Source organism: Meleagris gallopavo, chromosome 1 (assembly GCF_905368555.1).
Source record: "Meleagris gallopavo chromosome 1, MGAL_WU_HG_1.1, whole genome shotgun sequence".
In the NCBI taxonomy this organism is placed as follows: Eukaryota; Metazoa; Chordata; class Aves; order Galliformes; family Phasianidae; genus Meleagris; species Meleagris gallopavo.
Window position 1 is genome coordinate 163825829 of NC_139404.1, and position 22735 is coordinate 163848563.

Consider the following 22735-nt stretch of genomic DNA (forward strand, 5'->3'; position numbering starts at 1 on the left):
TCTACATTGAGAAAATGAACTTTTGTAAAAAGATCAGAAATGAGGATCCAATCACTTCCCCGCATTGGTCTTTCACATAGGCAAGGATAACTTCTAGGAACTGATCAAAGTAACAGACACCAGGTTTAAGTAGCAGAAAAAACAATACCAAGATTGAACGAAAGGGGAAACCTGTTGTGCAAAAAGATGTTGGACCCATCTACAAAAAAAACCAAACACTTTAATGTCAAAATTTCAAAAAAGATTGCAAAAAGATTATAAAGATTGGAAAAAAAAAAAAAAAAAAAACCCTCTCACAATCTGTCATTAAGTATTACTGTTAAATATTTTTTATTAGCCACACACATTCAGGCTGGGTTTTGTTGATCTGATTCAACTGGTTTCATAGTTGTAACCTCATCTCACATAAGGCCTAACCTGAATGTCTTCCAAGGAGTGGCTGAAATGAGACACAGGATAGGCAACTTGATCATACCTCAGTGGCTTTTCCTCACACTTCTTTCTCATCATTGCTTTTATTCTTAAATCTAAGTATCTATGAAAGACAGAATACCTTGCATATCAAGGAAAAATAATAGATTCATACAATGCTTGTTTTTATAAAATTTTCAAGGGTGTTGTGATCTATAATAGCAAAAAAAAAAAAAAGTTACATTAGTGAGAAAATCTTTTCCTTCTATTTTTTAGATGAACAAGCAGTTTTCTGATAATCACCTTCAGCTCATGAAAATATAAAACAAGGGCATTAAACCAGTTGCACTGGATCAAAGCAAAGGACTGCTTAGATCGGCATCTCTCTGAGGGTGGCCAACAGCAAATGCATGGAAGATTATAGGAAGAGGTGAAGCAAATCTTCCATTTTGAGGCTGTCTCAGCAAATTCCTGAGCCAGAGATTGTTTTTCTGAGTTTCTCATCTCTATACCAGTACAGCCACTAAGAAATCATCAAATCCGTTAGGCCCTCCCCCACTTTTCCCTGCTGCTTGTTGGATACTTACTTGCGGCTCAAGCTCTCCCCGTCGTTTATAAATGGCTTTTTCTCCTGTCAGCCCATCAATGATTTTGGTATCATCTAGTTCTCCAACAGCTTGGTGTCTCATCCATTGTCTTTCCTTACCCTTGGCCTACAACAGAAAAAAAAGCAAACCTTAATTCACTCAGTGATTTGAAGGTAATTTAAGACCTACTGTATGTGTCAGGCGTATGAACTTCCTTTGTTGTTACGTGATATTTTTGGCAAAAGCCAATGAAACCTGAACACATTTTCATTGCTCCTTTCCTCTCTTTCTATGAAAGAAAAGTCAATACTGACAAAGAATACATTCCCTGTAATTTTGCCCTCCTTAACGTCTTCTGATATGTGGGAGTTTACCCGTGGACTGTGGAAATATTAACCTTTTTTCTTGCAAATGTGCTGGAAATTTGAATAACAAGTCTGTGCCAAACTGTATACAATCAGAGGGACAAGCTTAACTGGCAATTTATTTCACACTCTCCATTCAAGTAACACAAGAAAAAAAAGGTGGCAGACTTCAAGGTACAACTAAGCTGCATTAAGCTTATGTAGTAGTAAGTGGTTTCTTTTAAACCAACATTTGTAATACATTATTTTTCTATTTTAGAATAAAAACCTTGAAAATTGTGATACTCAAGAGATATTTCAATTAATTTTTTTTTTTTCAGTTTACTTGAAAGAACATCAGTTACTTACAACCTGCTTGTTGGAAATGCCTAACTTCATTAAAGGAACTTCAGTATGTATAAACAAGCACAGAAGATTAGAGATTCAAATATTTCAGATTAAAAAAAATCTAATTAAGAATACCTTAAATGGATAGCTTCATCATAGTCCTCACGTCATAAGATCATCTAAAGATGGCAAAGAGTACATATATGTGTTTTAAGCCTTATTTCATTTCTGCTCAAATGTTCAGTTTGAAGTTGTTCATCCCTGTAGTAAGGCCAGCCTGGAGATACGATTTTAAATTTATATACGTATAATGCATTTGCATGCTCAGCAAAATTGCTGGTTAGCAGCTGGAGGTAAATCAAATATCCAGCAGGACACAAACTGCCTGAGACACTGGATCTCAGGAATGAAAATCAGTTGCTCTTTGAGAAGCAGGAAGTGTTACATTACAAATCCCAAGCAAACGGCAGGCCTGGGATTTGAGAGAACAAATCATTGCAATTTTGTACAGTTTGAGCAGTAAGATGATGGTTTCCTAAGGCTAAGAGAATCTTTGAAATTGCTTTGGTCAAAATTTATGAGGTTTTTCTTTTTAGTGCATATGGAAAAAGGCGTTTTGGATTACTGCCTATTGCCAATAGCTATTCAAAAGTAATGGACTGGTTATCTATGAAAATAAGTGTGCAGAAATAACACAAAGTCACAGGGAAAATGTTTTGATTAATTCATTTTACAGCATCGAGTTAGCATAGCTGTGACAAGCACAGGTCTTTTTAGTTAGGTTATGTCAAAAGCTTTACAGATTCTTGCAATACATGGAAACCTCAGCCTCTTAGTAAATCACATGAGACTAAAGGGTAAAAGATTTCTTAAGTTAAGAATTCAATCAGTTGTTCTCTCTGATAGATTTCAGTGGTGCTATGGCTAGCTCAGGTCTAACCAAGTTTTGCAGTGGGGCATCCAGGAATTTGTTTCTACCCTAGCTTCGTAGTCTCCACTATCATTAACTACCCTTGGGACAAAGTTTGAAATCCCCTCTTCCATAGGCTTATTGATTCCTTTGTTGCCCTGGGAATTGTGTAACATTGCAAGAAGAGACCTGTAAATGCATAGAATCATATCACAAAATCATAGAATGGCTTGGGTTGGAAGTGACCTTAAGAATCATCAAGCTCCAACTTCCCTGCCACAGGCAGGGCCAGCAACCTGATTCTAGATGACCCTTCCATGCTCCACTGAATTGTCACACCACAGGTGTTTTCCTGCTGTGAAAACCACAGTAGGATAACAGATGGCAAATTTCAACTCCCCAACTAATGATTAAAGAAGTGCTCCAACAGACAACGTGTTCAGAGAGCAGAGCCTGTCTAAAGTGGATCATGACACTTCCAGGATGATGTAGATGAAATGATTTTGTTCCAAATAATCTTAGCCACCACCATACTGGGACACAGACACAGCCTTAAGACTTCCTGAGGTCTTTAGCTTTGTCGAATGTTTGTTATTTGCTTCCTTTCAGTAGACAGGAGGGAGAAACAACAGAAGATTATAAAGGTTCACTTAGATGAGGAACTTCTTAACTAGTCTCACTACAGTTTTCATTGAAAAAGATTTAGCTTTGGGGCTATTTGGTGTTCAAGGAACAGCAGAGTGGGAAGAATATACTTTTTAATGATGACCATAATTAAAAATCCATGACTGCTTACCACATTATAAAGCTTATGCAATGTTCAGCTGATGAAAAAAAAAAAAAAAAGAGCTGAAATGTTATTAGAGGAACACAGAGTTTACATTCTTCTCCTAATACAGGAAAGGATGCTGACAAAATCCGACTTAAAATCTTACCCAAATAATACTAAAATTATTTAGACTACTTAGCATCGGCCTATTCAGTGCAGAATTTAGAGAAGGGCCACTAAGATGATCAGAGGGCTGGAGCATCTCTCCTATGAAGAAAGGCTGACGGAACTTGGCTTGTTTAGCTTGGAGAAGAGAAGGCCCCAGGGAGACCTCACTGTGGCTTTCTAGTTCTTGAAGAGAGCATATGAACAGGAGGGGGAATGGCTGTTTACAAGGATGGATAGTGATAGGACAAGGGGGAATGGTTTTAAACTGAGACAGGAGAGGTTTAGGTTAGATATTAGGAGGAAGTTTTTCACACAGAGGGTGGTGAACCACTGGAACAGGTTGTCCAAGGAGGCTGTGGATGCCCCATCCCTGGAGGCATTCAAGGCCAGGCTGGATGTGGCTCTGGGCAGCCTGGTCTGGTGGTTGGTGACCCTGCACATAGCAGGGGGGTTGAAACTAGATGATCATTGTGGTCCTTTTCGACCCAGGCCATTCTATGTTTCTTTGATTCTATGAACTTCTAAGCATTTCTTGACAGAAAAAAAAAAAAAACTTCTTCTTAAGTATTTGTGTTATAAAATGCACACACATATTGCAGGTAAATTTCAAAGTAATTTCAATATGTAATTTTCATAAATTTAAACAAATGACATGAATATTTATGCTTGAAGGATAAAAACAGTCTGCTTTTCTAGAAAGGACAAACAGTCCATTACGACTGCAACACACTGCCACCACTGCAATAATTCTTCTCACTGAAAGATATCAAAGGCATATTTTGAAGAAATTTTACAAAATATAACCACGTTATATGTCTGTAATTAACACAGAAAAAGCTGCACATATGAAATGCTTGCATTTAAATATGTAATGCTGTAAGGTTGTATGAAATACTCCCAGTTGTGGTCTGCATTTGTTTCTGGGAAAACTTTGTGTGTGCGTTCCCAGAAAAACATAGTTGTTGAAAGCAGAAAACTACTACTAACAAGGCATGGAGTTTTTCCCACTGTCAGCCCCCCCAATATCACCATACTGCCACTGCTTTTGCTGTTATGACCTGACAATTCCCACACAGTCCAAATCAGTCATTCCCATTAGGTTCTGTGACTCAGACCCAGGTTTGCCCATTTCAAGTGTAAGTGCATAAAGGATGCTCAGAAGCTACAAGGTCAGTTGCTCCAAACTCCCCCTGTAATTAATAAAAAGAGAAGTACTTCCAGAGCGCAAGTAATCTAAAATCTCAGGTCTTTCTGAGTCTCTGATTAATCATAAGTTATTAAATTTGGACTTCAGATGTATAAGCCTTATACAGAGGCTGGTCAACACTAGGAGAGAGAAGAAAGCTCATCATTGTCTGGACTCTGGAGTTCAGGCCTTGCTACTTCTAGAGAAGATCAAGAACAACTTGTAATGCCTCACTAATTTTGTTCAAATCATTGACAAAGATTAGCAAGTTACATAAAGTAAAATGAACGACGAAACTACATTCTCAGACAATATTTATGCATTACTTCCAACTTGCTGCTGCTACTGATTTTTGAGGCATCAACAACTGCACCAGGATTCCAGGCTTCACATCCTTGGGATGTAAAATTTAATCGAAGGAACACATTTTTAAAAACAAACCCACAAAACCCCAAAAGCAATTAAAAGGCATATGTTGAAAAGGAAATCCAGGTGAATTGAGTGTGGACAATATATTTTCATTACAAGAACATAGAAAGTTCAAAACAAGGCAAACTCAAACATTTTTAGCTTTTTAAAAAGCTAAAAGTGTTCTCTAATGAAAAAATGAAACATGAAATATTCTTGGATTCTAAGTAACTCTTGTTATCATCTGCCCTCATTTTCCTAGTGGATCTTCTAATAAAATATCTACCACAATGTGTATAAAGTTCAAATTTGCTTTCAATATTGTTTTTATTCTAATAGCTAGCTTTTCTGAACTCAGCAAGTTTGTTTTTTTTCATAACACAGTAAGTTTATCATCTCCGTGGTTAGCTGTTATGAATTTGCCCACGATGCTGGCAGTCTCATAAAATACCAAAGCTTATAAGTGTTTGCCTTGATATTAAAATGACTTTTTTAACAAAGTCACAGGATATGTCTCCTTATATTAAAATTCATTCTATTTTGACTATGATTAATGTGACCCCTGAATATAACAATTCTGGCCCCAAGGAATAGATAAGGGAGATTTTAAAAAGACTTTAAACTGAAGATTCTTTTATTCACTTCTTGCTATAAACCATGCTTCAAAATGCATATCTGACACAAACACAGTAAAAACAAGCACTTGAATAAAAACAATGCAGGAAAAACTGAGATTTATACCTACAACTTTTCAACAGAACCCTCTCTTTATGAACCAAAAGCATAAGTCCTGAGCTGAAATACATACTGAGTGCCTGTATGAATCAAAGTGTATTACTACAAGACCATTCTAAATGACCACTATATGAGGAGGTATCTGAGCCTTCAACAGAAATGCTTTTAATCAGAGAGATGTCTTATAAGGAATAAATTTATTTTTCTTTCATTTTCAATGACTATCAAGTTCTTCCTTGAAACAGTGCACTTTTTATTTTAATTACACTGTAGGTGAACACTAGCATTAATAAAACCTCAAGCAACTGTGGAACTAATTAACAGAAGAAAAGTAAAGTGGTATATTTGGTTAGCTTCCACTTAGTGACTGGAGCCACGCCTATTTTAATTAGTCAGGCTCAATGAGGAAGAATTGTTTTCAGGTGCACGGGCAGCAAAGCTGTCAAGTCTTTTAACACACATAGTATTTCCATGTTTAAAAGTCTTTTAGACAGAGGGCAAAGAGAAAGACTGTGATCTACACACCATCACATACTCTTTTAATAACATATAATATTTTCTTTCACAAAACTGTGCTCCTGAATAAGTAATCTCTGCAAGCTGTGTGATGGGAGTAATGTAACTTGTAAAGATGAGCACTGAGATCCACTTAAAAGCTGCCTTTGAAATAGTAATACAAGACTGTTTTTCCTAAACACGATTATAACCTGAATCTGCTTTTAACTCTCAAATGTATCAGATGGTAACAACATTAGCAGGACAGTATTTTAAGGAAAGTGTAACGAGCTCACCATGATCCTTTATCAGCGAATCTAAGATTACCTGCAGATTGTCTAAGATGATGCGGAGCGACTGAACCTGACGTCGTACTGCTCCAGAGAATCTTTCATAGGTAGATGCATCATACTCACTCATCTGAATCTCTTTCAATCTAGAGCAAAGAACAGGGAGCTCAGAACAGCTTTAGAAACAACCACATCATCCTTTAGTATATATAAATTAGAAGCATGGTAACACGTAAATTGAGACCGCAGTGATCACAAACAAGAGGCAAATCAAAGAATTGGCCTTTGTGAATTGTTCAAAAGATCACCAGTGTCTACAAGGATTGCCTCACATCAAAACCTACTAAAATTACTCATCCCTTGGCTCTCTCCTAATCTGCTTTAAAGTTTGGGAAGTGAATCAGATGTTCTGAAAACTGTGATTGAATTTTATTGGCTTAGGTGTTGCTATATGTACATACACGAGTGCCTATCCATTACTTCACTGTCGGAGTATTTTAAGCGTATCGCGATCCACGCTCTAACACAAAGGTTAAGACATACTCTCAAATCTGTTGCTGAAGATTTACAGCCAGTCACTGTGTCTCCAATGTCTATCTTGGTGTTTCATAAAATGAGGAAATCTTGAAACAAAGGAGCTTTAAATGTATGTCAGTAAAAATGTGCTCCCCTACAAAAAATGAGTCACGTCACTGAACTCTCTTCTGTCCAGACATATATAACAAAGATCAACATCTGCACTATAAAAACTAATACAAGCACCTTCCATAAGTTGTACCTCCACTTAAAAGTTCTTTACTCTTCTCAACATCATATCTGAGCAGATAGTCTTAAGATGGTGAAACTCACAATTGGAACATAATTACAGGGGTCTAACAGTGAAGCATGAGCTGAGGGATAGATGAGTACGCTGGATTTATGCACTGCTCAATATTTTCAGTAACTCAGATTCATGCAGTGAGGCTGCAATCTTATATCTGCCCATCCAACCATCCTGACTGGATTCAGCTAAAATGTATGACCTATCCAGTATGGGTTGACAGTCAGACTAGATGATCTTAGTGACCTATTCCAACCTTTATTCCAACCTCCACTCTACTGAAATGGGGTAATTCAAAATGCTTTCCACTAGCAGTATCATCTAGCTGGGAAAGCAATCAAAAGCATTCGGATTAAAATTCTCCCTTCCAGACAATAACATATAAACAAAACAGTAAAATTCGCAGATCCCTTCATTTTTCTTTTGTCTAAGGTCTCCAACCTTTCTATTCCTAACTTTCATCTCTTAGTTCCCACAGCTACCCAAGTGGTATAGAATAATAATCCACGTCAAATGTCGTTTCAGAACAGACTACATCTATTGCTGGTGCATGGTAGTTTACTGGTTTTAGCAGGATATGAATTGTTATCTCATGTGCAGACACTCAGATTATACAGGACTGAGCTGCACTGCTTCCACAACATGCAGCACTACCTAGGAATTTCCCCCCATCATGAACTTTGTAGAGCATCATAGAGCATCGAAGCATGCCATGGTTGCATACACATAAATAGACATACACTATCTAAGAGCTATTTCTATTATGGAAAAACTGAAAGGGAATTTTGCAGAATGGAGACATAGAAAGATGGTTAAAAGTACTCTTCCTTTGCACACCCCATAGAACACCAGTAAAAAAAGACAGACAAAACAAGCCATGCCTTCCCCCTGAGAGCAAGCCCTGAACTGATTATTTTTAATTTAAATATCTGGATGTTGCTTGTGTAAATTAAGTAGCTATTGAAAAGTATTTTTCTTTTCTGAACCTCTTCCTGTGAAGTTCTGATATAATCAGTACACTTTCCGTGTCTTTATTAATCACTAATGCTCTAATGAATACATTAAATGCTTGAGGAAATCTAGTAATAAAAAAAAAGATTAAAACAGAAACTTGATCTGAATGCAGTAGATAAATTTAAATACTGTGGTTCCCATACAGAGTGTGCTTTGTGCTAAAACATCTATATTTACACAGTAGTTGAAGCAAATGGCAGTCTCCTTTCCTGTTACTTTTAGCACCCAGATATGCCCCCTTGATTAGGAGTCACTGTTAATGGTGACAAAATATGAAATGACAAAGCCGCTTCTAAATTTATTCACTCCAATGTTTTAATCTCCCCAGTACTCTACTTTCAGGCAGACATTCACACAGTAGAATGGCTAGAGTTGAAACATAAAGCTCATTTGGTATGACTGTCAGTGCACTTAGCTATTTTTATGATGGGTACGAGAGTCTGACTTGAAATTTCAGTTGGTGAAAGAAATCTGAACCTCTGTGCATATTTAGAAATACTCTCTTCAGATCATAGATCATAGAGTCACAGAATGGCCTGGGTTGAAAAGGACCATAATGATCATCTAGTATCAACCCCCCTGCTATGTGCAGGGTCACCAACCACCAGACCAGGCTGCCCAGAGCCACATCCAGCCTGGCCTTGAATGCCTTCAAGGACATAGCATCCACAACCTCTTTGGGCAACCTGTTCCAGTGCGTCACCACCCTCTGTGTGAAAAACAGAAGTTAACAGAAGTTCACAGAAATTCACAGAATCACTAAGGTTGGAAAAGACCTACAAGATCATCCAGTCCAACCATCCACCTATCACCAATAGTTCTCACTAAACCATGTCCCTCAACACAAAATCCAAACGTTCCTTGAACACCTCCAGGGTTGGTCACTCCATCACCTCCCTGGGCAGCCCATTCCAGTGCCTGACCATTCTTTCAGAGAAGTAGTATTTCCTAATGTCCAGCCTAAATCTCCCCTAGTGCAGCTTGAAGCCATTCCCTCTAGTTCTATCACTAATGACATGAGAGAAGAGGCCAACCCCCAACTCACTACAACCTCCCTTCAGGTAGTCACAGAGAGCAATGAGGTCTCCCCTGAGCCTTCTCTTCTCCAGACTGAACATTCCCAGCTCCCTCAGCCTCTCCTCATATGGCCTGTGTTCCAGACCCCTCACCAGCTTTGTTGCCCTTCTTTGAACCCGCTCCAGGGCCTCAATGTCTTTCTTGCAGTGAGGGGCCCAAAACTGGTCACAGTACTCGAGGTGCGGCCTCACCAGAGCCTAGTACAGGGGGACAATCACTTCCCTGTTCCTGCTGGCAACACTGTTCCTGATGCAAGCCAAGATGCCATTGGCCTTCTTGGCCACCTGGGCACACGCCTGGCTCATGTTCAGCCAAGCATCAACCAACACTCCCAGGTCCATTTCCTCAACTTCCTTCTAATATCTAACCTACTCAGTTAGTAAGTGAAGTTAATAAAGACAATTGTTGTTTTTTGTTTTTCCTTAACATTACCTCTGTTTAAAGGCTTTTTCACCCATCTCTCGAGCAGCTCTCTTAACTTCCTCAGGAACAGCATCCTTTTCAGCTTGAGATACTTGGTAAACCTTATGGCCAGCATCCAGACGATATGGCCCACCCTTGCCTCCTAGCCCAGCAGTGTCTCTCCCACCTAGAATGGTTGAAATAAAAAAAAGAATGAAAGAATATGCATTCAATAATAAATAAGAAAATATTTTCCTTAGAGCTTCCATTGTCATATCTACAGATGATATTCAGAAAAATTTCCCAATTCTGAAAATAAATATTTATTGCCAACAACATTCAAAACCAAATAGTTATCATGGTACAGGAAACCCCAATGGAATACTTGTGTCTATAGTACTCTGAGAACAGATTAGTAACAGCGATCACCATGTATAAAGAGAACTGTAAATTAAGTGTAGAACATACACTCAAAGCTCTCTGTCCTTAAAACAATTTAAGGTGAAAGGTGAAAATCACAGAATTGTAGGGGTTGGAAGGGACCTCTAGAGATCATTGAGACCAACCCCCCTGCCAAAGCAGGTTCCCTACACCAGGTCACACAGGTAGGCATCCAGGCGAGACTTGAATATCTCCAGAGAAGGAGACTCCACAACCTCCCTGGGCAGCCTGTTCCAGTGCTCCGTCACCCTCACCGTAAAGAAGTTCTTACGCACATTCGTGCGAAACTTCCTATGCTGCAGCTTATGTCTGTTTCCCCTCGTCCTCTCTCCACGTACCACTGAAAAGAGACTGGCCTCACCGCTATGGCTGCCACACCTCAGATATTTATAAACCTGGATCAGGTCCCCTCTCAGTCGTCTTTTCTCAAGGCTAAATAGACCCAGTTCACTTAGCCTTTCTTCATAGGGGAGATGCTCCAGGCCCTTCACCATCTTTGTGGCCCTCCACTGGACTCTTTCCAAGAGATCCCTGTCTTTCTTTACTGGGGAGCCCAGAACTGGACACAGTACTCCAGAAGAGGCCTTACCAGGGCAGAGTAGAGGGGGAGGATCACCTCCCTCGACCTACTGGTCACGCTCTTCTTAATGCACCCCAGAATGCCATTGGCCTTTTTGGCCACGAGGGCACACTGCTGGCTCATGGCCAACCTGTCGTCCACCAGGACGCCCAGGTCCCTCTCTGCAGAGCTCCCCTCCAGCAGCTCATCCCCCAGCCTGTATTTATTCGGACTTTGTCTTTTCCCAAGACTGCTGTTTTATAATGTTTCCAAACCACTTTATCAAGTGATCATTATCGTGTCCTTTAGAATTAGAAGGCACTTTTGCCTATTGTGTATGTCTACTACCTATGTCACCTAAAATTCTGCTGCTATAAAAGTCTAAGGGAATGACAAGTGACTCAGGCCTAGCTTCCGTGGCTGCAAGGTGCTGGTTCTCTATACGGGCAATGAAGAGAAAAAACTACAAAATGTCATTTAAGTGGAGATCTGCTATAGAGAATTTAAGTCAGGCACTAGGCACTGCAACTACTTCTCATAGACAATAAAGGCACTGAGTAAAATAGCAGAGAGTGGGTTTGTATATGTCTACTTTTATCTGGTACTGCATCTTTTGCAAACCTCCTTCCAAAATGCATAAAAAAAGTAATGAATGAAAACCTGTTCCACCAGCCCAAGTATTTCCACCAACATGAGGCATGTTGTCTGGATCCACTTTTCCATGTTTGGGGGAACTGACGTCCAAACCACTGTCCCTCTGAATGGTTATCTGTAAAATAAAAATAGAGCTGTAAATCTTTTTTATACCAAGTAAAATCACTCTTATAACCCAATAACAAAAAAAGGACCATAATGATCAACTAGTTTCAAACCCCCTGCTATGTGCAGGGTCACCAACCACCAGACCAGGCTGCCCAGAGCTACATCCAGCCTGGCCTTGAATGCCTCCAGGGATGGGGCATCCACAACCTCCTTGGGCAACCTGTTCCAATGCGTCACCACCCTCTGTGTGAAAAACTTCCTCCTAACATCTAACCTAAACCTCTCCTGTCTCAGTTTAAAACCATTCCCCCTTGTCTTATCACTATCCACCCTCATGAACAGTTTGTTCCCCCTCCTGTTCATAAGCTCCCTTCAAGTATTGGAAGGCCATAATGAGGTCTCCCTGGAGCCTTCTCTTCTCCAAACTAAACAAGCCCAGTTCCCTTTTCTACAGAAGAGGATTTGATGGTCTTTGGAGGTCCCTTCCAGCCCCTACAAGTCTGTGATTCTGTGAATTCTTGACATTGGAACTGCTGGATAGGTATATTCGAGGGGAGGATCCAAAACTGAATTTGGAACCCAACAAACTGAAAGACAGCCAGAGAAAAAAAAATCTACTTTGTCTGGAGTAAGAAGAAAGACAAGAAAAACAACTATTTAAATCAGTGAATAGGCTCAAATATATTTTAAAAATCCACTGTATCTTTTCCAATCTAGCCTGGAATGTCTAAACCTACTGAGATTTCCTGTTCTGACCTTTTTTCCAAATGCATATATAACTTGCTTGCTCAAAAGCTGAACAGTTCCATCATGAATACTTCTATCTTCATTGTAAGATTTCTATCAACTTTGCTTCTTTCAGCAGTTTTCACTAAGCTTTGCATTTTAAGAGAAACCTATGCTTTACATGCTTTAAATGCACTGAAAGGCTTTATTCATTATTGTGAACATTTCATACAGCTGAGTGCATATCACTGCAGGTACAACAACAGACAAATTCAGTCTAGTAGCCTTGCATTTCAATTATCAGGTGAGAGTCAGAGTAGAAATGCTGGAAAAGCAGGGACATTTTCTTTCCAAGGCTTCCTTTTGATTTCCAAAATAACCACTTCCAAAACATTGCAAGAATGTTTTGATTGTGCACTATCTGAACTTGTTTATATATACTAGTGATTCACCATCAGAGAATGAATGCTCTTTTTCACTGCCTGTTTGGGCAGGTTCTTCCTCAAGAAGCAGAACTGCCATAGAGGATACAAACATGATTCTCATTTTACTCTCCAAAGCCTACATTCTTAATAATAACCAGTGATCTTTGGCCCTGGTTACAATCTTCTATTTGAGATTACTTCATGAATGGAGACTCTCTAGGTGTTCAAAAACCAATGAAATAAATAAAACAAAACAAAACAAAAAATGTGGTAAGAACAGAAAGAAAGTCTAAAGAATAGGAAGTGAAGAGAGAACAGCAAATATCAAGAACTGTTGATGCTTTGACTTAGTTTCTGGTCTTGCCTCTTGCAATAGCAAGGCAGGAATAGAACTTAACACTCATTTTACGTTGAATGAGAGATACAAGTTATCTTAACAACCCTCCCTATATCACCTTCTTCTAATATACACAAAGGGATGCCAAAAAGCTTCACATTTTACTTGGATATCACTGGGGTTCCAGGAGTCAAATGAATAAGGCAAACTTGAATTCACAAACATAGTGAATTCAAACAAATTCACTATGGAAACTAAGTAATCTTATCATCCTTCATATAGTAATGTAAAGAACACAATTTAAGCCCAAAGAAGGCAGCTACAGGATTCAATGCACTCTATAACACAATGAAACCAGGTGTTTCAGTCTGTGTTCTATTTATGCCAAACTGCTATTAAATATATACTGATGTGTAATAGGGGCTACTATGAAGAGGAGGCAAAGATTGGGTGTTTTTTCTAGACTTCAGCTGGTCTAACAGACTATGGTAAGGAATTTATACTGTGTACTAAACAAATCCTAGTTATGTTCGGAAGTGGATCTGCCACTTAACATGAGATTGAATTCTAGTTAACTTCAAGGGTAAATGATCTAATTGAATAAACTGCTGGAGATAAAGACATCACTGGCATACATCACTAAATGCAAGGCTCAATTTTGATAATATTATCATCTTTCAGTAAAAAACTTTTCAAGAATGGCAGAGCTCACCCAGACAAAACATGTGCTGACTTTACAAGACGCTGTCACAACCATGGAAAGAAAGATGTTTGCAATAACCCATTAACAAAAGTGTGTAAATTATGGAGAGGCCTGTCGCAGTCTATTATTATGAGGGCTGCTCCAAAAGGCCAGAGAAGAAGATAATCTTTCTCCTGCAACACAATAACACGAAGCTCCATAACAGTTTGATGACCATGGAGCACAGTGTATTGGCTGGACTGACCTACCACACCCACCAGATTTGGAGCCTTCTAACTTCCATTTGTTCAGTCTGATGAAAGATGGACTGCACGGGCAATGTTTTCCCAGTAGTGATGCTGTCATAGCATATGACAGCAAGCTGTCATAGTAGGCCACCTCTGCTTTGCAGTTTTACAAGCACAACATGCAGGATCTTATTCATCGCTGGTGAAAATACAGAGCTAATGGTGGTGACTACATTGAAAAAGAGTGCTTTGTAGATGAGAATTTGCTCTATCAAATAGTGTTACTGTGCTCTTTGTTGTAGTTTCCATGAAAATAAAAAGGAGACTACTTTCAAAGTGACCCATGTAAAACATTCCACATTTACATCAACTCTAAAATATACATTGCTTTCACAATTACAGTACTTTCATTGTGAGCTCACAATTCATTTTCTTTTGACAGCTTACAAATAAACCTACCAGGTGATATGAGTAAAACGGATCAAACTACCATATTTAGCTTGAGCTGTTTTTGTATGAGTGAAGTTAGCATTTTAGCACCCACTGAACTGAAATGAAACTGAAAAAAAAAGTCTTTAAATAGAAGCTTAACACCTCAAAGACAGTTTCAAGTAGCCCAGCTGTGCATTTACGTATCTCAGCAAGTGCTGGCTGCCCCCCATTTGCTTGTGTCAAGAAAATAAACATAATATAAGAGGTAACAGCCAGTCTTCAGCAAGTCACATTTATATTTATGATGGCAATAAAATAATTCTGTTGTCTGACTTCTTATGAGATATTTTCAGTGAACACAGTACATCAAGACTGAATATGTCTTAATGTTCTAATTTCCCTATTATGAACATGCTTATAATAGCATTTGTCCAGTGTAGTCAGTAAAATATATTTAGCAAAGTCAACTGAGAGGAGCATTTTAGTATGCCTATTTTTTAGTCATTCAAGTTGCAGAGTATTCATAACTTTGAAGACTGACATCTTTTCACTCCTGCTTTTTAAATCCATACATCAGCTTCTTATTGTCAAGTCTGTTAAAATAAACTGAAGTTTAAACTACCAGAAGTTATCTTTATTGAAGAGACGGGGAAACAGGAATCTCACCTCCTCTTTTCACACCTGAAGTTCATGCAGGACAGTTGAGTTTCATGCAGGAGATAGATAGAATTAGTAACTTTTGCTATCTTTGATGCCCACAGCTCCATTATACAATTGTACGTAGCAGACTCTCTAAAACAAGGAGTAGACCATGCACTTAAGAGAAAGGCAGAAAAAGAAGCCATGGCTACCAGTAAGGAAATTTCATTTAGAGTTTGTAAGCAGAGGTCAAAGAAGGTTGAAAATCTTTCTGACTTTGAATAGAAAAATGATAAATGAAGGGCAGCTTTCAGTTTTTCCCTCTGATGTAGATCTTTTTTGGCTGGAACCATTCCTGTCACTTTACCCTGTATACGACACACTTCCGTTCAACACAGTAAGTTGGCTACAGAGTAAATGGTCTTTTAATACATCAGCTTACTTCAGCATTCTGATCTGGCTAACTTCATTAAAATTCCTGAAAGGCACAAGATGTGCCAGTGCTTCCCATTCAGGAGTGCTTGCCAGAAAAGCTCCTTTGCAATGCTCTCAGCAACAAAAGCTTGTTTCAGCTTGAGGACTGGTGAAAAAACTTGGGCTTCTCATGGAGGAGGTCTGCCCTAGGTTCAGGGAAACTGAACTTTCCCCTCTTAGTTTTAATGCAGCTGGCCCTACCAGTAGTAACTGGTATCTAGTATTCTTATGCAACATACAATGCTTATTTTAGTAGTTTGATACATCTTGAAAGTAGTGGAAAAACAGGAAAAATACTCTAATTCCAGGCTAACATCCCACAGGTATAAAGGGATGTAATTCGTACTTAAGAATATAGACTACAGTTGCATCTTCAAACATTCTCAAATTAAATTTTTTTTATCCCATTTTAAAACAGACCTGGCCATTCTCTATAGGATAACAGAGATAGATGGACTGATGACTTAATATACTCGCCCTAATGGACAAAACATTGTTATATCAAACACAAGGAAATAGGGTCACAGCTGCAGTATTTACAGCTATAGATAAATTTACATAGGAAGATTTTTAAATAGAAAAAGCTAGAGGATCCAAAGACTTGTTTTCACAAGCATTTAGGAGTAGTAATAATACTTGCATTCTTGGATGTCTCTTACTTTTTTGGGAAAAAAAAAGTAGGAAAAAGAATGTGTGCACTAAGGTGGAATACAATTCACGTGATAGAGATGGTCAGTTTAATGCAAATTAAATTAGTATACAACAGATTATTATTTACATGATTAAACCAGGAAAGCAGACAGAGGTAAGCAGGATCTAGGCTGCCTAGGCTGCCTAGATCTCATTCTTCATTTACTCTTTTCATAATGAAGGGAAGAACTCTGCTAAGATACAGACTAGAAGATAACCACTCCTCTCCTAACATACCTGGAATGTAGAAGGAAAGAACTAATTTGCTATTTTGCCTTTCTACTAACATACAGTGTTATTCAACAGGGCATGTATAGTCAGTGAAGAATATGTGCTACTTTCCACACAATGTCCTAAGTAAATGTTGAACAAAATACATGCCAGATCCTTACATGAACATAAATACACTACAAATACTATAAAGCAATTTAATCATTAACGTTTTCTTAAATAGCTTTCTTCCTTCATTAGTACATTGGGCAAAGATGTCAGGAGATCATGCAGGGAAAGAACTGAACAAATCTTAAACTTTGGCCCTACATGTGATATAAGAGACACTAACTTGCTCATCAAAATCTGGAAAATTCTTCATCACAACTGCCTGTTATTATGAAAGTAGATTGACTTTGGCTGTAATGGAACATGACTAGTCTCTAGGTGAAAAAGGCATCAAATAATTCACTCCACAGCAGCACAAAGCATTAGAAAATATTTCCCACAGCATGCAGAATGTATTTTAGCAGATGCACAAAAAATTGATTTTCCTGAAATGAAACCATTGTTTCATTTTAGCTCCCTTCCCAAGCCCCATCAGCTACCCTAAAATCTCAATGTTACCCTAGACTGCATTTAACAAGGCACAAAAACACAAAAACATCCTTTCCCCCAGTACCATATTTTATCAGTAGCACGAGTGTATGCATTATTTTCTCAAAGAGTATACGAAAGCTTCAAATTGGAGCCAAGAAGTCTTTTTTCCACACAAAGGAATATTCAGTATTAGGTAAAAATATAATCATAGGATCATACAATGGCCTGGAAAAGGACCTCAAAGATCATCTAGTTTCAATCCCCCTGCTGATAATATTGCATAATCATGTATGCAATACTCTATCTTCAGCTTTGTCCTGAAGTGAAAAAAAACAAACACTAACGACACTGCAGTATAAAATACATTTTATAGGTTTGTGTCATTCATTTTGATTCATTCTGATTTTCTATCTTGTCTGCAAAACTTTTCAAGAATTCAAAATGAACTAACAAAATGTGTGTCAGCTTCACACATTATCTTACTCCCATGTACACTGCTATTTGAACTCAAATGGCAAAACCATTTAAAGCATCATAGCTTTAAAGCAATTTTAGATATGTAAAATAAAAGTGAAATCACAGGCTAATTCACGTGGGGAAAGAAGAGATTTGGACTGAAACATACAGAAGAGCGAATTTAGCTTGCAATGGAAGGAAGTCTTTATACACCAACTACAAAAATCCCACTATACAAAATGTAGCCATTGTTGGTGTAGATCTTCATTTGAACTAACTGCTGTCACTCTAACAGTCAACCTGGAAGCTTTGCAGCAGTAAATGCATTAGAACATGTTGTCCATAACTACAGATTCTGTGGCTTAAAAGCTGGATAAACTAAACGAAGCAATGACAGAATGTCATATATTTTCTTCCATCCAGCAGATCCTCCACTATGTTAATACCTACGGAAATTCCATTTTCATTTTGTGTTACTGAAAATTTCCACATCAATTATTTTCAGCTAGATGTCAGGTCACCCACTACCACATGTGATCAGAGCAGACACTATCTGGCTTGGTTATTTATCGTTACTACTCCATACCTCCTAACATCAATAAACTGAATTGAGTATCTTCTGGAGTACCCCAACCAATCTACAGATAGAAAGAAAAGGTATGTGGACATACTATGACAGTAAGAAGTATTTTGGACAGAAAACTGCAGGACATTGCACAGTTAAAACCAAGTTGAAAACAAAACAAAAAAAAAAACCCAACTACAAATGAAAGCAGAAAAGCTGTATTTTCTACAGATCTAGGACCTTGTCAAATCTGTTCTTATGAAGCACCGATGAAAGTTATTACAGATCAACTATGTTGTTTTGGGTTTTATAGGAAAACCCCTTATGTTTAGCATTATCGTAACAGATCAGATCATAGGATCATAAAATGGCCTGGGTTGAAAAGGACCACAGTGATCATCTAGTTTCAAACCCCCTGCTATGTGCAGGGTCACCAACCACCAGACCAGGCTGCCCAGAGCCACATCCAGCCTAGCCTTGAATGCCTCCAGGGATGGGGCATCCACAACCTCCTTGGGCAACCTGTTCCAGTGCGTCACCACCCTCTGAGTGAAAAACTTCCTCCTATTTTCTAACCTAAACCTCCTCTGTTTCAGAGGAGAAAACCATTCCCCCTTGTCCTATCACTATCAACCCATGTAAACAGTCGTTCCCCCTCCTGTTTATACATTCTCTTCAGATGACTTACATTTTCTCTGCATTTGTTTCATTAATTAGAGAGCAATTTTCATAGGAGCAGAACCACCAGTGCACATTCTCTTGTTCAGATGGCAGCATTTCACTTGTGTTAGCAGCTCTAGCATGTAAGTCAGCAACGTGCACTGCTGCAGACTCTGAGGTTTGAAGGCTGCTGTGCTGAGGTATTACATTTTCTCCCATGAGGACTGTGGTCTTTCAGAGGAGGTTCAGGGGAAGAAAGAGGAACTTTGTGCAGGATCAGCCTTCTCTAACAGAAAGTTAAGGTTATTTCCACTCCCACTCTTTGTCTGTCCAGTCTAATTAGGCTGGAAGAGATTTAGGAAATGGAACGTACTTTGAAAGCGTTTGCACAGTGCTTCTGACAAGCGCCTCATTTCAGCTGAGGACATTTATATGAGAAAAAGTAGCTGACAGAGAACCGATGATCTTTATCTGAGTTGCTTTACCAAGCAGAAAATTTTGGTGATGTGAATTTCTCAAGCTCTACAGGTTCCTGACTGTCTAGTCTTGTGTTACCCCACACTCAGGGCCTTGTTCCCACTTTGCTAGAATGAATCATGCTATCCAGGAATGTCACAGAGCTAAACCCACACTGTGCCCCACGCTTGGCAGAGAAGCCCAAAACACCATCCCACTGAGAACTGTTAGAGGGCAATGAACAACTGGGGTCAGAGTGTGTGGGGCTTACGGATCTCAGCACTGGAAGTGCTACCAAATCTTGCAATCCAGATACTGACGAGGTAACACTGTCCCCCGCAATATTTCAAGTTTCCCAAGGTCCTCTATAGGATTGCAGAATGCTCTCATATGGTTATTCCAAACTTATGAAAACATGCCACTGCAAATGATATTCATAATTCATGGCGTTTGTACCAAAAGTATGTAAGAGATGACTAAAATCACTGTTATTAGCTCATTGATGCCCTCATGTGGTCAGAACAGTCACCTGGTCCACAGTGGGAAAATAAGAACGGCAGGTGTGGTGGAGGGAAAGGACGAGCCATGTTTGCTGAAGGTCATGCTCTTATTACAGATCAGGAACTGCAGCTTTGCCCACTTCAACTTGCCCACTTTACGGTTGGACTTGATGATCTTTAAGGTCTTTTCCAACCTGGTCAATTCTATGATTCAATGATTCAGTCTTAACATCAGGAAAAAGCTGGATTTTTGTTAAAACATTCTAAAGTACAATGGAAAAGAGATAGAAACACTTCAAAAAATGCCAGTATAAATCAAAGTCGATCCTGAGCAGTAAATACAAACAAGTTTGTAACACTGAAATACCAGAATCACTTATACTTAGGAGAAATACCGAACCTCAAAAATAAGTATCCTAAACTTTCATGTACAAACTGAAGCCTCAGAAAACCAAAAGGAAAAAAAAAAAAAAAAAAAAAAAAAGGAATGATTTGGATAACAATAAAAATATTAACTTGTTAGAAGGTGAATAACGTATCACAAAGTTGCACAAATATTTGAGTGGATTACAAATGAAATAAATGAGGCTGTTTGAGAAAGCCAGTAAGATGTTCACTGCCCAAAGATGGCAGAGAATCAAACTACTATCGAACTTCTGGGATCAGCTCAAAGAAGAGAAATAGGCACAAAGGAAATCTCCTCCCATTTCTAAGTATCTATTTATTTCCTTAAGTCTGTGAGCGATAGTTTACATACTGGGGATGCGATTTGGATCCAGACTCCAGACAGCTCAAGGCAGGGATGTCCCAGGTAAGCCAGGTGTCTGCATTTAGCATTACAGCTGGTTGTGTATGAATATAGCTAGACATGTGTAGGTGCCTCCTTCAGGGTGAGCTCTTTGGGCTCTCTTACAATGGGAGCTCCTGTGCTTAGCTCATAAACAGACACTGAAATGCCTGCAGGTCTGAAACTGAATCCTGTTTCATCTCCTTTCTGTTACTCCTCAGTATTCTCAAGCACACCCAGAACAAGTCAACTTGAGCTGTTTGTATATAAGCAAGTACATGCAAACACTGTTTAAAGCAATGAATTGGAACTGCTTTCACCAGTAGAAAGTATATTTTGTGCTTCTTTCCATCTAATGATATCTTGAAACTCAGCAGGGTAAAGGGCATAGTGGACCACATGCATCCTTCTCTGGAACACTTCCTTTTCTGAAATTCTTTATCACCTGATATATCACTAAGGCTTGCAGAAGGCTGCATTATGTTTAGGCACAGTGAGCATGCATTTAGGTAAAAAATCATAGGAAAGAAAAACAGACCATTTGTAAATGATCTAAGATTTTAATGAGAAAGCCCTACAATTCAGTGGAACTTGAAGCAACCTTGGCAAGACACTTGGGATCATTTTGTTATTCACGCTTCATTTCCACAACAGAATGAATGATTTCCAAAAAAATCTATGGCAAGCACCTATATCATTTATGAAAACTCAAAACCAATTATGCAACCTTTCTTTTGTTCTGTACTATCACTATGAAGGAATGAAAGAATCAAATCTACCAGTCCTTCAAAAAATTATGTGATGCTAGCTCAGGACTACAAGCACCATTAACTTCAGCCATTTCCCCTGGCCCTCATTCTGACCATAAAACAGAGAAGTCAAACTGCAAGGAATGTTAATAAGCACTATATGAACTGTCTTCAGTCACACAGGCTGTCTCGAAGTTTTGAGCTGCCTTGCTTAAAACAGCCTTGCTGTTTTTCTTACGTTATTTCTGTGGACTGACTCACCTACAAAATGGTACATGATTTTTCAAACTAAGTGATGCACATCAGGCTTGAGTCTAAAGCAGAAGAAACTTCTGGTAGCTATCAATGCCAAGTACTTGATTTTTAAACCACTAATATTAACAAGGTTGGTGGCCATTGTTCACTTTTGTCATTAGGTCCTCTCTTCAGTCCTATAGTATGTGATCTTGATTCACATTTGATTGCCAGTGAAGCTGTGATTGTGCTTTGAGGTTCATATACATATTGTATCGTGCATTACAAGCCAACTTTTCTATATTTTTTGAACATTTTTACGCACTCAAATGGTTTGGGTTTGTTCTGAGACTTTTCAAAATAATGACATTCTGAGTACTTACACAGGACAAAACATTCTGGACAACAATTTACAGTGAAAGAGAATTAAGTGGAATGAGTACAGAAAGAAATGGTTTTGCTAGTAGTCACATACAAATGAATAAAGATTTAGTTGTAGAGATTTCAGGTCCCTAAGGAGCACAATGCTTTTCAATATCTCAAAATGATGCATTCTTCAATTACCTTTATGTAAGCATTGTACTCTACCTAGAGAAGACACAGCAGTAAATCAAGTTTACTAAAAAAACACAGACAAGGTATATCAGAACTTAGTCAATGTTTTCCATATTTTAAAAAAGTGAAAAAGCTCAACAATTAATGGATTTCAAAATGAGTTTATAACTTCAGAGAACCCACTGTTTTATTTAGAATTGTATGCTAGGCACTCCAATTTAATCATTTCTGAATACTGCACTCATGTTCTGAGTTTAAAACTTCAATAAATGAAGACTATTTCTGGCCTGACCATACAAGTGAAAATTAATATACACATACTTCCTATTTCCAAAAACTATTTTTATTGTCTCAAGACTTCAGCAGCTTGAACTCTGCTGAGTGTATCAACAATACAAAACAAATGTTGATTGCCATGACATTAAATCATAGGAGTCTAATTACTGAATATCCCTGGAACAGCTGCTTGTTTTCCTCTGTTTCATTGCTTATGTACATACAGGCTGTTTCTGAGATCTAGCGTGTTTCTGAAAGCCAAAAAGCAACCGTAGGAAATAGATAGTACCAATAGTTCAAACTGAAAT

At 38.5% G+C, this 22735-nt stretch overlaps 1 protein-coding gene across 2 annotated transcripts in view; it reads right to left on the reverse strand.

Annotated features, from left to right (window-relative positions):
• The window catches only part of VWA8 (von Willebrand factor A domain containing 8), a 180173-nt gene that overhangs the window by 12984 nt on the left and 144454 nt on the right, over positions 1-22735 (reverse strand). Inside the window, exons 38-41 of one of the 2 annotated variants that reach the window (XM_085215801.1) lie at positions 11625-11733; positions 9995-10151; positions 6689-6797; positions 999-1124 (exon numbers count right to left, since the gene is read on the reverse strand). In XM_085215801.1, coding sequence (XP_085071927.1) covers positions 999-1124; positions 6689-6797; positions 9995-10151; positions 11625-11733 — 501 coding nt within the window. The remainder of the gene's footprint in view (positions 1-998; positions 1125-6688; positions 6798-9994; positions 10152-11624; positions 11734-22735) is intronic. The other variant, XR_014880982.1, reaches the window with a different exon arrangement.